At 45.2% G+C, this 17,792-nt stretch overlaps 1 protein-coding gene across 6 annotated transcripts in view; it reads left to right on the top strand.

The window, feature by feature from the left end:
• LOC147009386 (uncharacterized) overlaps positions 1–17,792 on the top strand; it is a 33,308-nt gene that overhangs the window by 1,127 nt on the left and 14,389 nt on the right. For 2 of the 6 annotated variants that reach the window (XM_085861967.1, XM_085861968.1), the window contains exons 2-3: positions 463–601; positions 12,763–12,873. In XM_085861967.1, coding sequence (XP_085718093.1) covers positions 499–601; positions 12,763–12,873 — 214 coding nt within the window. In that variant the 5' untranslated portion in view covers positions 463–498. Of the gene's footprint in view, positions 1–462; positions 602–10,936; positions 12,397–12,762; positions 12,874–15,833; positions 16,113–17,792 lie in introns of those variants that run through there. The other 4 variants (XM_085861969.1, XM_085861970.1, XM_085861966.1 and 1 more) reach the window with 3 other exon arrangements.

The following is a 17,792-nucleotide window of genomic DNA, read 5'->3' on the forward strand; positions in this document are numbered from 1 at the left end:
AATTAATACATACATAAATTACATAAATTACATCTCAAATTGACAACGTTGGGTAAGTATTCTATGAATATCATCTAGTTATAAAACTGCTGAACAGGCTCAGATTTTATAACAATATGAAAACATTTGTCCATTTTATATGTAACCAAATCAAAATTTACATCAACATGGAATACAATTACAGGATTGTCTGAAGAACCTGCAACATGTACAATTTATTTTTGGGGGTGTCAAAAGGTGCGCATTTGTGTGTGGTGAACGTTTGAGGTGCTTTTACTGATTAGGGCAAAGGATAAGGTCTCAAGTACAGAAGTAGTTCACATGGAGGTACTGTGTGGGATCAAGGTTCTCAGGGTGGAGCAAACATCATTAAGAGTGGTGTGATTACTGCTTATTTAAAGGTTCACCCACCATTTACTGTACGCTCAAGTTGACTGATTGAAGGATTCCCGTCGTGTGCAGCCAGAATCGGAATGGCCAACTGTGCTCGGGTGTGAAATGAAGGTTGAGGAGCTGGAAGGATTTCCTGAGATTCTGAAGATAAAAATAGAGGATGTGAACTCCTTTGGTCTGGAAGAGGAGCAAAGCGACCAGCTGAATGGTGAGTTGTATGATATTCACTTTTGATGGGATCTTTGTTTGTTTAGTGCCAAATGTTTTATTTTTGTGCACATGAGAGAGGCTCATGAAATACCAACAGCAGAATGGAAAGGGGGAAACAACAACAGAGTAGAAGGACACATCAGGGTGAACAAGCCTCACACAAGTTGAATGAAACATCAGATGAAGAGGAAGGGGAAAGCGGGGTTGAAACAGAAAAGTAGCAAAATGACCAGCTAAAATGTAAAGAGGTGAGGGAGAAGGGGAAAAAATCACAATTAGTCCGTGAGCTGGACCCCCAAATTTCAGAGATCGGTATCAAACGAGGGGCAAAGCGGCATGTCATTTTTTTTGGTAGGTCATAATGTTTAGTTTCGGAAATCGCTTGCTGGCCCTTCATGCAGGTTCGTTTTTATATTAAGTGATATCCGCTGGGGGGCGCTTGAAGGGTGTAAAAATAACAATTCCTTTTTTTCGCGGTATTTTACGTCTATTCATATCCTGCATCTTATCCAATGCTCGACTGAGGTGATTTCCTATTATAAAGTCGATAAATCCTTAAATTTACAGTGGAAATTAACTGCAAATGAAATGAATTTCAAACGTTTAAATGCGATTTTCTTTTATTTCACTGCACGCAACTAATATCCGTTTTGTCAAGTTTGTTTTACACCAAAATATATACATCTTTCTAATATTCTTGCTAGTTTGTAAGTAGAAATATTGTCGGAAATTGGAATCTGGCGAGAGTGAGTTGATATTGATATATATAAGGATATCTCTCCTGCAAATGACGTTGCGTTACCAAGTGCTTCTATCATTGACGGCATGGCCCTGGTACATAAGATGAGTGGAGACAACCGAACATTTGCAGAAGTTTCCGAGGAGCTGTTCCAAACTGTCTTGCAGACCTACCCAGGCAGCAAACGCATAGACGTAGTCTTCGATGTCTATCGGGATTTCTCCATCAACAATGCAGAACGAGTAAAGCGTGGTTCATCTCAAGGAGTCCTGTTTTCGGTTATCATCCCAACACATAGAATAAAGAACTGGAGGCGTTTGTTGGCATGTTCTGCAAGCAAGGGAAACCTTACCCACTTCTTCGCTCAGGACTGGCAGAATAAACAGAACAAACTTGGTGGGAAGGAGCTGTTCGTGACATATGGTAGCAAATGCTTCAGGATTACAGAGGATGGAGTCACATTGGATGTTCAGCAACTTGCTTCAAACCAGGAAGAAGCTGATACGCGGCTATTGTTGCATGCAGCTCATGCCGGGAAATCCAAATTCAAGTCAGTCGTCATAGTATCAGAAGACACTGTCTTGATCTTGTGTCTGGCATTCTGCAGGAGGATACTGTGCAGGCTATACATGCGCGTCGCTGCAAAGGGCAGGAACAGGATACTTAGCATTGACAAAATGGAAGAAATGATTCGGGATGAAGTTTGTCTGGCCTTGCCTGGTCTGCATGCATATACTGGATGCGATACGGTCAGTGCCTTTTCTGGTGTAGGCAAAATCAAAGGCTTCAAGCTGATGTGCAAGGAAAAGGTGTTCCGCGATACTTTCGCAGCTCTAGGCGAAACCTGGTCCCTCACAATTGACATGTTGTCGGCACTGGAGTCATTCACCTTTCGCCTATATGCAGCCAGGACTCCCGAAACGGGCGTGAATGCGCTGAGGTTCAGCATGTGGCAAGCGAAGAAGGGGGGAGTCGAGTCTGGCCAACTACGTCCATGCACGGACTGCCTGGAACAACATGCACATCGAGCAAACTATCAGTGTGCAGTCTGGTGACGGAGCTTGGAGGCCAATCCTGATGTGCCAGCACTTGAGCCTGGGTATGGCTGGGTCGTTGTAGACGACAGCAATCTGGATGTTCTGTGGATGAGTGGTCCACCTGCACCACAAGTAGTACTAGAGTTCATGTCATGCAATAGCCGCCGTGTTTGTGAACTCCCAACCTGCAAATGTATGGTCAATGGCTTGAAGTGCACAGACGAGTGTAGGCTGAAAGACTGTACCAATATGATAGACGACATAGAGGACAACCTTACCGATGACTATACTTCAGAGGAAGAATCTGACAGTGGGGAAGAATAAGTGCAAAGTTCAGAATCAGACAGCTGTTATCATTGCCTCCCACTATGTTGTATGTAATTACCAATGAAACGTAGTAGTGAACATTGTATTTTTGGGGTACTTGTGGCTAATTACTTATGGCCACAAGTCTACAGTGTCAAAAAAGAGAAAGATCAAGTCTGGTTTAGTCTGTCGTGCATTCCGAATCATATATTTGGGACCTGTTACATCTCCCCGTCAGATTCCCCATACTTTCAACTCAATGTTTTTGCTACCATACATGAAAAATGCATTAACGAAGAAAAGGTATTTATTATGGGCGACCTTAATGCACGAATACCAAACCTCGAACGTTTTAACTCGCAAAACGGTTATTACACAAGAAACCCAGACACTAGATCAAACCAACACGGTCAAATTATTTTCGATTTGTGCAAAGAGCTGTACGTTCAGCCTATAAACCACTTTAATAATAACAATCTTCACTGTGACGGCGGGATGACATTTCGACAACGTAAGATATGGATCTCGCAATTGGACTGGACCTTGTGCTCTACAGAAAGCATCTCGTTAATAAAATCATTTGAAGTTATTCGAGACGAAAATCTCCCGACTAATCATGCAGTCCATGATAGCTCTTCCGTTACAACTACAATGAACAGCGATCCGTCTTCCGTTACAAAATTTTGCCACAAAGTTCTTAAACAGATTTACGACTTTTGATTCTTAAAAGTAAAATTTTCCATCTTGACTTATAGCATACCGCTCCATGAACACCACTAAATTCACTTTATATTAATGGACTACTACTATATATCTAAGATGTGTATACTTTCATGCTTTACCCTCTGTATGTGATGGTGGTCAATAAATAATAATAATAATAATATTGGACAGCTGCAGTATGCTTTAACATATTGTGATGTAGGCGTGACATTTTCTATGCTGACTGCAATCAACAGCACTTTTATTTGGCACAGACTTGCCTCTTCCCATTTCAGTTTGCAAATCGAAAAAATGCCGACTAGTATGGGCTCCAGTCGAACTTCTGCAAAGTCGGTCTCGTTGATTTTAAAGATATTGGAGAAAAACGCGTTTGAAGATTGAAAAAGTAGTTCATTATCATTAAATAAATTACATATATAATGTAATTACACCATATTATTGTCATCAAAACACAAATTGATCTTGACAGTGAGATAATATATACATTTTACTTCGCAAACCTGCAAAGAAAGAAAATCGGTTTGTTTGACCCTCAAAGAGCGCCCCCTAGCGGATAACGCCGAAAAACGAACATGGATGATGGGCCAGCAAACATTTTCGTGAAATAGAGGTTATTTCTCACCAAAAAAGTAAGGTCTCCCTTTGCCCCAAATTTGATACTGAATTTTTGTCTAGCTCACGGACTAAATGACCTGGAACAAGGGATTGCTTTGGAATGCAATCCCATTTTCCAAGTGAGATTTGCCAGAATTGAAGGACATGTTCCAAATCTTTTAGCGGCTTGTGATTCCATCAATGTCTGAAGAGAGTGAATAGGCTGCTACTTTTCTCTCTCAAGGATGCAACAGTAGAGGGTGGAGTCATCGGCAAACAAATAATGAGGATTTTCCAGTCAGAGAGAATGTTGGTGAAGAATAGGACTGGACCCAACACACTGCCTTGGGGTGCTCCAGCCTTGACAGGGAGAGGAGATAAAAGGATTCCGTCAGGAGGTGCATATTTGCGTTGAGAGTAGAGGAAGTCAGCAAGTCCTGCGTGGAGTTGGCCAAGGATGCCATAGGCAGAGAGTTTGAAGACCAAGGTGGAGTGCTGGGCTGGATATAAAGCTCGAGATGTGTCTGCAGAGATGGCCATGATCTCTAATGTGACATTGAGGACCTCCATCCTGAGTTGGGAGAGCAGAAGCAGCATGTTCAGGTTTGAGTGACCCGGTCTGAATCTGAACTTTAAACGAGTTTCTGTGTATTTTTTGCCGTCATTAATCCTCCAGCACAAGAAAATTCCCCTCATTAGGCCAACTGCACAAGTTACTCTGTATTTTGAGCTGTGGGTCTATCCTCCATTGAAAGACAATTTCTCTCGTGAAGTCAACTGCACACGCTGAAACGGCCACATGGTGTGGAATTGGTAAAACCACAGCTTGATGGTGGATTATTCAGGCATGCACATTCACCTCCGTTTGGTGTCTTTGGAGATGATTCGTCTCCAGTGCTCTCATGCTGCTGTATGGGGTCTGAGTCCATTTCAATTCACTTGTGTTAAAAGCTAAAATCACACTTCTCACCTTTCATTGGAGGAAACAACCAATTGGCTCTCACCTCATCAATCTTTCCCAGGTGCGACTGGGATGATATAGTTATTCACCACTGGGCTCTTTTCGTGAAAGAGAGCTGAATAAAGCAACCAAGATAAGCGACACAAGATAAGTTATTTGCTGTTTCCAGCTCTACCTGAGCTCTTCAACAGCTGCAGTCATTTTGAGGGAGCACAAGTATGAAAAGCTCGATGCTACAACTTCACCTCAGCTGCTGGACTGGTTTCATTACTTAATGGCGAATCGTCAGCTGCAGCGTCGATGGAATGCTGTTCTGTGGAGGACCTCAGGAACTTCAATCTTCGTTTCATGTGCAACACTTGGCTCTTGGTTTGTCGCATTGTTGAAAGTCTGGGTTTGTTGGTGATGTTAGTTAGATTAGGATGAAAAAGAAAAATTGCTTCTGGTTCTGGAATAAACACACCTCTTTTGAAAGACACCATGGGTTTCATAAATGGCCATTAACTAATGCTGCTCGCCAGGGCTCAAAATAAGTGGTGGCCCTGGTGTCAATGTCCACCAAAAACTCTGGCCGAGGTGGCCCGTGTTGCCACTTGTATCAAAATCTTCAAGATATGCAATGCATATTTACGAGAGGTGTGGTGTATTTCCCACTCCTCAGCCGTGCTCTGACTTGCTACAACAATACAGAATGGAACTTTGATATAGAAGCAAGGCCATGAGCTTGCAAAATGCACGCATCACATTGTTGGCCGCATGCGAGATCTACCTGGAGCATGCATGTGGTACAATTGTGTAATGCCTGGATCTACAGCGATTATCGGCAAGGATTGCACAATTTTTCTTTAATTTGATTCTCCAATGAGTATCTGCAGAAATTTTGTATGTATAAAAAACACATGTTGAGAAAACTACCTCTTCTTCCTCTTTGCTCATTTGTTCCCCTGAGAGGTTGTTTTTGTTAAATCTTATAAGTTAGGATGTTATCATTTATAAAGTTAATTTTGTTCTTGTAAATTTTGACATCCCAGGATATCAGTTTGCATAATTATCATGGAGAGCATTATATACCCACAGGAGTTGAGAGAACCTTCCATCAAAGGCCTCTGTTGTGGTCGTAGTACACTTTTGTTTTCACATTTTTGAGGCATGAATTTAGTTTTGTGTTGTGTTTTTTCACCGTGCATGAACACCTGTGTACCAGTTATGTGAACCCATGGATATAGTGTCAGAAATTGGTGTATCGTACACGACTTCTTCTTGGCTGTCTAATTTTAGGAGAGATTGGAATGACCCATTTGGTCACATGGTGCTGAGATTCCATCTCATAGAAGACATCGACTGAGTTTTCCATCATGTGGCATTATTTACAAAATGTATCAAATCCGAAAAAGAAACGAGCAGAAAAAGGGAGTGGGTCAACCAGTAATACGAACTTGAGAAATGGATGAGGAAGTGTCCACCAGAATGGGAGAGAGCGAGAATTTCTGTGGCTTGATTTTGAGGAAGATTGGGATGTGATGTTCTACAAGGTGTTCTATAAGGTTCTACAATGTTCTACAGGGTTCTAGGGATGATGTGCGAGGATCGGATGCAGGAAGGAAGCAAAATGTGTTTCACACTGGGTGCACCAACTTCAAGAAATGTAATGCACAAAAGGAAAGGGAAAATCACCAGCGTGCCATGACAAAGAAGAAGACGTGAGAGGCAGAACCTGGAACATCGGAAGCAGGAAAAATAACAACGAAAATTAATGAATGAACAAACAGCGCATAAACTGAAGCATCGATTCCAAAACGCTCATGCGATAGCAAGAAACTGCCGTCCAAATTATGTTGCTGTGAGTTAGTGGGTAGATTATTAAATAACAGACGGTAGTGTTCTGTGATGAAGAGTAATGAGGTTGCTGGTGTGAAAAGCACTGGAATTTGATGGATATATCATGAGAAATAGTAATTTAAACATGTATACTGATATTTGTGAACTCGTTCATCATCAAATAAGATGCGGACCACCAAAAAAATCTGTTTAGGTGGCCCAGTGGACCAAAAACAAACACACATGACCACAGCTATCAGATGGGACCACGGTTAATATTCATCCAAGGGACGGCAAAGGATGCACGGATGAATTCACTACATGTGAAAAACCATGATGGCAGTTAATAGTGGGTCGAGATTTGACCTGAGATGAGGTGGCCCAAAGTCGAGTGTGCATCTTCTCAGGTATCTTGCAGGTTTAGTACTTCAATGCAATTGCTCATCAACAGATGATTTTTTCCAAACCCATTCCTGAGCTTTTCTCCAATTGCTGACTCTTTTGATCCTTTCTGCTTTCCATATCATATGGTCACTTGTCTAAGCTTTAGTTTATTCATTCCATTCTCTACATTTGTCAATCTGTTAATGTGCCACACTTTCTCATTTAGTTTTCCATGAGGGTTGACTTTTGAGACAAAAAACAAGTCACATGTTGGATAATTAGGGTACCCTGTGAGTACAGGGTACCCTATTGTTTTTCTTCTGTTTATTATTATTACGCATTATTATTATTATTTTTCCGCCGGCATTTTGCACCCTTTTTCGCTTTAAAAATCATTTTCTCTGGGACACTAAGTCCGATTGACAGGAAATTTTCACCATAGTATGTATCTTTTTTGATAGCACAATCACGTTATAATTATGACGTCATTGGTCACGTGGTACGGTCGCCATCTTGAAAAAAGCGATAAACTTTGGACATCTGTATCTCGGAAACCGTGCAATGGAAAAAATTTTCGTTTGATACATTTTACTAAGCTCCCTATGGGGAACACGTGTGATTTTTCGTGACGTCATAGGTGAAGCGATATACCGGTGAAAATTCGTCAAGTAGAACGCTGCATAGGAAAAATCTGAAAAATTTTGAGCATCATCTACGCCTAAAATCACCGACGAAAATGTTTTTCTTGACGTCATCGATGACGTATTTCGGCCGCCATCTTGTTTTTTAGTGTTTTTTAAAAAAAATCTTCTTCTCCAGAACAGCTGTGCAGATTGAGGCGAAACTTTACAGGCACATTCCGCCTGAGGTCCTCTTTCAAGTTTGTTAATTTGTTGTTGATACGTCACATGGTTTGGCGGCCATCTTGAAAAAACCCTAAAACCTTCAAACATCTTCTTCTCCAGAAGCGCTCGTCCAATGAAGGCGAGATTTCAGAACTATATTCGTGACATGTATGCGATGCAAGTTTGTTAATTTCGAAGTGATAGGTCACATGGTTTGGCCGCCAAGTTGGATTTAAGAAAAATATTGAATAATGTTTTCTCGGGTATTTCATAAGCCATCAAAGTGGAAATTTGCAAGTGCCTTCCTCCCTCAAGTCTGCATACATGGTAAAAATTTTTTACCTCAGAAGTCACATGGTTTGGCGGCCATCTTGGATAGAAAAATAGACTTTATCCGATTTACACGAAACTTCACACACTTGTTCGGGTCGTCGATGGAAAGCAGAATTTAAATTTATGATATCATAGGTCACAAGGTTCGGCAGCCATCTTGGATTGAAAATGAATAAATTTTAAAAATCTTCTTCTCCAGAAGGGCAAGACAGATGAAGATGAAATTTCACACATATATTCCCCATGAGGTCCTTTCTCAAGTTTGTTAATTTGTTCTTGATCGGTCACATGGTTTGGCGGCCATCTTGAAAAAACCCTAAAACCTTCAAACATCTTCTTCTCCAGAAGCGCTGGTCGGATGAAGGGCAGATTTCAGAGGTATATTCGGGACACGTAGGCGATATAAGTTTGTTAATTTCGAATTGATAAGTCACACGGTTTGGCCGCCATCTTGGATTTAAGAAAAATATTAAATAATGTTTTCTCTGGAACCGCTTAACCTAACGAATCGAAAGTTTGCAATTATCATCCACCATCGTGTGTGCACGAGTGGTAAAAATTATGATGTCACACGTCACATGGTTTGGCAGCCATCTTGGATAGAAAAACGCACCTTTACCGATTAACACGAAACTTCACACACGTGTTCCAATACCCAGTTGGAAGCAGAATATAAACTTGTGATGTCATAGGTCACATGGTTCGTCAGCCATCTTGGATTGAAAAACAATATCTTCAAACGTCTTTTTCTCTGAAACGGCTGAACAGATCCAGGCGAAACTCCACCACTATGACCGCCTCTCCATGATGAATAAAAAGTTCCCACCCCCTTTTGAGGTACGATGCAACGTTTGGCAGCCATATTGGATTGAAGGAAAAATATTAATTAATGTTTACTCTGGAACTACTGCATCAATAAATGTGAAACATCAAGTTTATGGTGGAACGCTCATGCGGAATGAGGGTTTGAAATTTCAACGCGATCGGGCCCAGGGTTTGGCAGCCATGTTGGTTTTAAGAAAAATATTAAATAATGTTTTCTCTGGAACTGCTTAACCTGGAGAAGCGAAAATTTGCAGTTATCATCCACCATCGTGTTTGCACACGTGGTGCAAATTATGACATCACAAGTCACATGGTTTGGCCGCCATCTTGGATTGAAGGATAAATATTAATTAATGTTTACTCTGGAACCGCTGCCTCTATATATGCAAAACTTGACATTTATAATTCAGGTGATATGCTAAACAAAAGTTTAAAATTTCAACCTGATCGGTCACACGGTTTGGGAGCCAGAATTATTTATTTATTTGAATCTGGAAGCCAGTAATAACGAAATTGAATGCTTTGTGCTGCCCGGTTCGTAACTCGTCTGTTCCGCGCCGTCTCGAAGCAGGCCTGTGTTTGTGTCACTATTAAATAATGTTTTCTCTGGAACCACTTTCCCGATCAAAGCGAAACTTTGTGACTGTCATCTGCAGAAAGTCCCATGTTGTATCAAAAGGCGGACGGACTGGGTACCCGGTCATCACTGCCAGCAGTTATAAAGTGGCAGTTCTAGTTGTGGTTAATTTGCCAATCAATGCAGGTTTGGGAGAAAACTTTCTCTATTTTGTGTTCTCTACATTTTTCTTGTCTTTTCTATTTTGTTGCTTGTGGTGAAATTCCCACTGAAATTGTTTTCGGGTAAGAAGCTTCTCGTAACATCGAGGAAGTTTCTTCCGAACGTAATGCTTTGATATGGTAATGTTTTGAGACGATGCTGTTCCCGTGGCGAAATGTTTTATTTTCTCCAAGGAAGAACTGAAGTTGATGATTTTAATGCAATATTTATGACCCTCGCCAAAGGAGAGGGGAAAAATATTTGTGTCTGCCTGTCTGTCTGTTTTTGTTTTTCTACACAGAAGTTTCGTGTTTTTCTTTTCGGATTCAGACGAAATTGTCAGCATTTACTCATGTATAATGTTTTCATGATAATTATGACATAGGTTATGTGGTGTGGCAGCTATATTGGAAAAATGGAAACACTTTGTTCCTCTGTATCTCTGAAACTGCACCAAGGAAAGAAATTGAGAATTAGCACCTCGCAAGTACTCATGGGGAACGAGTATGATGTCTTAGGTGCCTTTGTTTTGACATCAAAATTTCATATGGAGTACTCTACATCCAATCAGTATGAACATTTTTGAGGGTCATCTTGGGATAAAATGGTCCACAGAAAAACATTTTGATGATGTCATCGGTCACGTGATTCGGTTGTCATTGTTTTTAGATCCTCGTGGAGGATCTGCAAGTCTTATTCACATTGTTGTTCTTCATCTTCTTCTTGTGGACTTTTTTGTTTCACAGCCTACAGTTTTCATCAAAACTTCCTGAAACTTGGCATATATATATATATATATATATATATATATATATATATATATATATATATATATATATATATATATATATATATATATATATATATATATATATATGTATATATATATATATATATATATATATATATATATATATATATATATATATGTAAAAATACCCTGCGCAGACAGTAATCATCTCTGATTTTGAAAATTCCTTCGAGAAAGTTATAACGTCAAAATATCTCCGCTAATGGAAATCGCCTAAAAAATTATCTCCGAAACTAGGCAAGCATTTTGAATTCTGTTTGGGGGAATCGAACAGGGTATTAGCAGAGATTAATTACCGCACATATGATACATCACTATGACGTCATATCAATTTTTATGACGTCATTCCTATTTTTTGCCATTTTTTTTGTTTTACAACCCAGAGTTTTCATCGGATCTTCGTGAAACTTGCCATGTATATGCAGAAAGCCCCCGCGCAGGCAGTAACCATCTCCGATTTTGGAAATTCTTCCTAGAAAAAAAGTTGACGTCATAATATCGCCGCTAATGGAAATCGCCTATAACATTATCTCCGAAACGAGGCAAGCTGTTTGAATTTTGTTTGCAGGCATCAAGCCGGGCATTAGGACAGATAATTTATCGCAAACCTGATACATCACAATGACGTCATATTCATTTTATGACGTCATCATTAAGAGGACGAGGACCTTAGCTCATTTGAGCTTGTTTTACAAAACATTTTGATGACATCGGTCACGTGATTCGGCAGCCATGTTGTTTTTTTTTTAAACCTTCAAAAATCTACTTCTTTGAAATGGCTTAACAGATCAAGGCAAAACTTTACACAAATGACCGCCTATCCATGAGAACAAAAGGTTCACAAATATGATGTCATCGGTCACATGGTTTGGCAGCCATATTGGATTGACCGAAAAACATAAAATTATTCTTCTCCAGAACGGTTGGACAGATTGAAAGGTAACTTCACACAAATGTTCCACAAGGCATGCATGTACAAGTTTGTTAAGGAATAATTGATGTCACATAGTTTGACAGCCACACTGGATTTAAGAAAAATGTCAAATAATGTTTTCTCTGGAACCACTTGATCAATCGATGTGAAACTTCAGAATTATGATCTACAGTCGTGATGAAGAATACATATTTTTAATTTTAACTTGATCGGACACATGTTATGACAGCCAGAATTATTTAATTTCTTTGATCTGGGTTTTTTTTTAATTTAATGAAGCTCACTTGGCTGTGCCTGGATGGGTTTGAGGGAAGAGGAGCAGCAGCTGAAATGAGAATCATATCCATGTTTTTCCTAATGACTTCATCATTGTTTTTTGCTTGTTTGGGTTCCTTCTGATTATACCATGCCTGGTGGTGGATTATGGTTAGGGTGGTGGGCTTGGGATCCGAGAATCCCAGAATCCTGAGTTCAAAAACCCACTTGGCTGTTGAATTAATACCAGGTGTGGTTGACTCTGCCTGTCATCCTTCCGAAGTCGACAAAAATGAGTGCCAGCATGCTGGTTTTCTGTGTTGGAGTGGCGATACGTCCAGGATTGTGTCCAATAGCCAAGGAGACTGCTTTGGCAGCACCAACGCTCTGCACAGAGTATGGTCCCAATGGATGGATGGATGGATGGATGATTACTCCAATGAAAGGCTGGTACCTATTTAGTCTTCCATTTGTTTTGAATTGAATTTATTTTAATCCAATCCTGAATTATATTGAATTAAAAAAAAAACATGGGACAGGGTCAGGTGTCCGATCAAAGCGGTGTTGCTTCAAAGCGGGACGTCTTGGTACCTGGTCAACTGTGCCAGCAGTCATAAAGTGGTATTGCTAATTGTCTCATTAATTTCGTAGCACACCAGTACATAAAGACACGTTACACACAAAATACACCACACAAAACAAGTCCTGGCGATGAGGGTCTGTAATTTTTGATTGCTCTTTTTCTTGATTCGCTATTTTAATAGTATGTATGTTGACACAATAGTGCCCACACTTAATAAAAGTTACTTTTTCCAGATGTATTTGTGAAAGTGGAAGTGAAAACCGAACACGACATTGATGTCCACCTGGATCGACCTGAACCAAATCACTCTGAAGCTTCTTTCTTCAAGAGGCATCTCCATGAAGGTTTCTGTCAATGCCTTCACATGTTGTTTCAGACATTTTGATGATGTAATCTTTTGTGAAAAAAAAACCCAACGTTTAGATTTAATTGCTTTAAGAAATAAACACGATGGTAGATCAACTTCTCAAACATCCATTGTCCCTTTCATTATTTGGTGAAATTTTTGAGCCAACATTAATGTACCTTGTTTTATCCCGTTATCCAAAATTTGAAAGATGGTAAATTCCAATTGAGCTTTAATTGGACACTTTTTTTTTTCATGTTTTGTTGTTTTGTGGAATAGTGGGGTGACAGAAAAACAAGGCAACAAATTGACACAATTTTGGATCTCGTCAACTTCCAGGATCTTTTCACTTCATTTTTGCAATCTTGGGATTTGGTCATTTTCTTGATTTATGCATTGTTGAGGCAAAAATCGCTGAGAACTGAAACGTGTGTGTGTGTGTGTGTGTGTGTGTGTGTGTGTGTGTGTGTGTGTTTGTGTGTGTGTTTGTGTGTGTGTGTGTGTGTGTGTGTGTGTGTGTGTGTGTGTGTGTGTGTGTGTGTGTGTGTTTTCACAAAGCATTTCTCTTTCTCTTTCTCCTTTCTCCTCTCTCTCTCTCCCCTCCCTCTCTCTCCCCTCCCTCTCTCTCCCCTCCCTCTCTCTCCCTCCCTCTCTCTCTCCTCCCTCTCTCTCTCCTCCCTCTCTCTCTCCTCCCTCTCTCTCTCCTCCTCTCTCTCTCTCTCCTCCCTCTCTCTCTCTCTCCTCTCTCTCTCTCCTCCCTCTCTCTCCTCCCTCTCTCTCTCCTCCCTCTCTCTCTCCCTCCTCTCTCTCCACTCCCTCTCTCTCCACTTCCTCTCTCTCCACTTCCTCTCTCTCCACTTCCTCTCTCTCCACTTCCTCTCTCTCCACTCTCCCTCTCTCTCCACTCCCTCTCTCCACTCCCTCTCTCTCCACTCCCTCTCTCTCCACTCCCTCTCTCTCCACTCCCTCTCTCCACTCCCTCTCTCTCCTCTCGCTCCACTCCCTCTCGCTCCACTCCCTCTCGCTCCACTCCCTCTCGCTCCACTCCCTCTCTCGCACCTCCCTCTCTCGCACCTCCCTCTCTCGCACCTCCCTCTCTCGCACCTCCCTCTCTCGCACCTCCCTCTCTCGCACCTCCCTCTCTCGCACCTCCCTCTCTCGCACCTCCCTCTCTCGCACCTCCCTCTCTCGCACCTCCCTCTCTCGCACCTCCTCTCTCGCACCTCCCTCTCGCACCTCCCTCTCTCGCACTCCCTCCTCTCGCACCTCCCTCTCTCGCACCTCCCTCTCTCGCACCTCCCTCTCTCGCACCTCCCTCTCTCGCACCTCCCTCTCTCGCACCTCCCTCTCTCGCACCTGCCTCTCTCGCACCACCCCTCTCTCGCACCACCCCTCTCTCAGACCCTCCCTCTCTCGCACCTCCCTCTCTCGCACCACTCCCTCTCTCGCCCCTCCCTCTCTCGCGCCTCCCTCTCTCGCGCCCCTCCCGCGCCCCTCTCGCGCGCCTCTCTCGCGCCTCCCTCTCTCGCGCCTCCCTCTCTCGCTCCTCCCTCTCTCGCGCCTCCCTCTCTCGCGCCTCCCTCTCTCGCGCCTCCCTCTCTCGCGCCTCCCTCTCTCGCGCCTCCCTCTCTCGCCCCTCCCTCTCTCGCGCCTCCCTCTCTCGCGCCTCCCTCTCGCGCCTCCCTCTCTCGCCCCTCCCTCTCTCGCCCCTCCCTCTCTCGCCCCTCCCTCTCTCGCGCCTCCCTCTCTCGCGCCTCCCTCTCTCGCGCCTCCCTCTCTCGCGCCTCCCTCTCTCGCGCCTCCCTCTCTCGCGCCTCCCTCTCTCGCGCCTCCCTCTCTCGCGCCTCCCTCTCTCGCGCCTCCCTCTCTCGCGCCTCCCTCTCTCGCGCCCCCCTCTCGCGCCCCACTCTCGCGCCCCCTCTCGCGCCCCCCTCTCGCGCCCCCCTCTCGCGCCCCCTCTCGCGCCCCCCTCTCGCGCCCCCCTCTCGCGCCCCCTCTCGCGCCCCCTCTCGCGCCCCCTCTCGCGCCCCCTCTCGCGCCCCCCTCTCGCGCCCCCCTCTCGCGCCCCCTCTCGCGCCCCCTCTCGCGCCCCCCTCTCGCGCCCCCCTCTCGCGCCCCCTCTCGCGCCCCCTCTCGGCGCCCCCTCTCGCGCCCCCTCTCGCGCCCCCTCTCGCGCCCCCCTCTCGCGCCCCCTCTCGCGCCCCTCTCGCGCGCCCCTCTCGCGCCCCCCTCTCGCGCCCCCTCTCGCGCCCCCTCTCGCGCCCCCTCTCGCGCCCCCTCTCGCGCCCCCTCTCGCGCCCCCTCTCGCGCCCCCTCTCGCCCCCCTCTCGCGCCCCTCTCGCGCCCCCTCTCGCGCCCCCTCTCGCGCCCCCTCTCGCGCCCCCTCTCGCGCCCCCTCTCGCGCCCCCTCTCGCGCCCCCCTCTCGCGCCCCTCTCGCGCCCCCCTCTCGCGCCCCCCCTCGCGCCCCCCTCGCGCCCCCCTCGCGCCCCCCTCGCGCCCCCCTCTCGCGCCCCCTCTCGCGCCCCCTCTCTCGCGCCCCCTCTCGCGCCCCCTCTCGCGCCCCCCTCTCGCGCCCCCTCTCGCGCCCCCTCTCGCGCCCCCTCTCGCGCCCCTCTCGCGCCCCCTCTCGCGCCCCTCTCGCGCCCCCTCTCGCGCCTCCCCTCTCGCGCCTCCCCTCTCGCGCCTCCCCCTCTCGCGCCTCCCCCTCTCGCGCCTCCCCCTCTCGCGCCTCCCCCTCTCGCGCCTCCCCTCTCGCGCCTCCCCCTCTCGCGCCTCCCCCTCTCGCGCCTCCCCTCTCGCGCCTCCCCCTCTCGCGCCTCCCCCTCTCGCGCCTCCCCCTCTCGCGCCTCCCCCTCTCGCGCCTCCCCTCTCGCGCCTCCCCTCTCGCGCCTCCCCCTCTCGCGCCCCCCCTCTCTCGCGCCCCTCTCTCTCCTTCTGCCCCCACCCCCAAATATCAGGTCAGGTGTGGGAGCATGCGCCAGAGCAGCACAACGCTGCGTCCTTTCCACCGGTATTACAGGGGGCTCCGTCTGGCCATCCCCCAGGCAGATGCCTGGCTAATCCTCATCTCCTTGAGATGCTGATCAACTTGTTGCAGCCACAAGACACGTGGTTGGCCTGCGAGCCTCCTCCACTCACGAGCCTCACTCACTAAGAGAATCTGGTGAACAAGATCAGCGTCAGGAAAATGAGCCACGTGTCCGTACAGCCGCAGCTGACGCTCACGAACAATGCAGGTAACAAATCTCATTTGAGTCTCTCTCAGCAACCGCTGATTGAACACAAAGTCCGACCAGCGATAGCCAAGGATTCTCCGAAGAGACCTGGAACCAAAGGAATTAAGTCTCCGTCTCAGATCCCTGGTCAGAGTCCAAGTCTCACATCCGTAGAGCAAGAGTAGAAGCACCATGGACCTGAAGACTCGGACATTCATCATCCTGCACAGGTACCGGCAGCCCCACACCCCATGATCCAGTGAATCCATGACTCCCAGGCCCGATCCAGACGTCTGTTGGCCTCTGGCTCACAGCCAGCACGGACATGATTGTCACTGCCAAGGTAAGTGAATCTCTCCGTGACCTCAACATCATCACCAAAAATAGGTATAGACAAGATGGCAGCATCCAAGATGTCATTGAAAGCCTGGATCTTAGTTTTGATCCAGGAAGCCAGTAATCCCAGCGGCTCCAACTCCTCATTCAGCACCTCGAGGGCCCCCAAAAGGATATCCAGTTCTCGCAAAGATGACTACATCATCTGCGAAATCAAAGTCAGAGATCCTGACATTTCCAAACGATGCACCACAACTTGATCTCTCTGACATCCTCCCCAGTATCCAGGCAATACAAGTGCTGAAAAATGTGGGGGTCAGTCCACACCCCTGAGGAACTCTAGGAACAATTAGAAATAAGTCAGAGATGGTATCACCACATCTCTCAGCACTCTCAGTACCAGAATATAGTTTAGACATCAGATTGATCAGATTTGGTGGTACCCCACAAAGACCAAGAATCCTCCAGAGGGTATCCTGATTCACTGAATCAAATGCTTTGCAGAGATCAACATTAGCTGCAAGCACCCCCTGCGGAAACTCTCGTTTGCGTTGGCTGAGGACCCGAAGAGCAAGGATACGGTCAATCGTTTTCCTCTTTGGTGTGTCATGGCAGTTTTGGCCACCAAAAGACAGGAATACCTTCAGTTCAGGAGTAAATATCAGAGAGACTCGCTTGAGGGAAGCCCAGCCTTGAGCAGTGTCTCAGGCAGAAACTTAACTGTGCATCGCGTATAAAAAAATGAAAATATGCATGAAAAGATATATATGTGTGTGTGTGTGTGTGTGTGTGTGTGTGTGTGTGTGTGTGTGTGTGTGTGTGTGTGTGTGTGTGTGTGTGTGTGTGTGTGTATATATATATATATATTTATATATATATATTTATATATATATATATATATATATATATATTTATATATATATATATATTTATATATATATATTTATATAGAGCCTGGTGTTGGCGCAGTGGTTAGGGCAGCGGCTTGGGATCCAAGAGGTCCTGAGTTCAAGCCCCGTTGGGCCACTGAATTAATACACCAGGGGGTTGACTCAGCCTGTCATCCTTCCGAGGTCGGCGAAATGAGTACCAGTATACTGGGCCGGTGTATACCCCGGTTAAAATAGGTGTACCTTATCCCTGTGTCGTAAGAGGCGACCAGGGTTGCGTCAGGAAGGGCATCCGGCGTAAAACATGTGCCAAATCACGATGCGGATCATGCGGATGATCCGCTGTGGCGACCCCTAACGGGAGCAGCCGAAAGAAGAAGAAGAAGATATATATATATATATATATATATATATATATATATATATATATATATATATATATATATATATATATATATATATATATATATGTGTA

This window comes from Eptatretus burgeri, chromosome 17 (genome assembly GCF_056783735.1).
Source record: "Eptatretus burgeri isolate ZD-2024b chromosome 17, Ebu_testis_v1, whole genome shotgun sequence".
Lineage (NCBI taxonomy): Eukaryota > Metazoa > Chordata > Myxini > Myxiniformes > Myxinidae > Eptatretus > Eptatretus burgeri.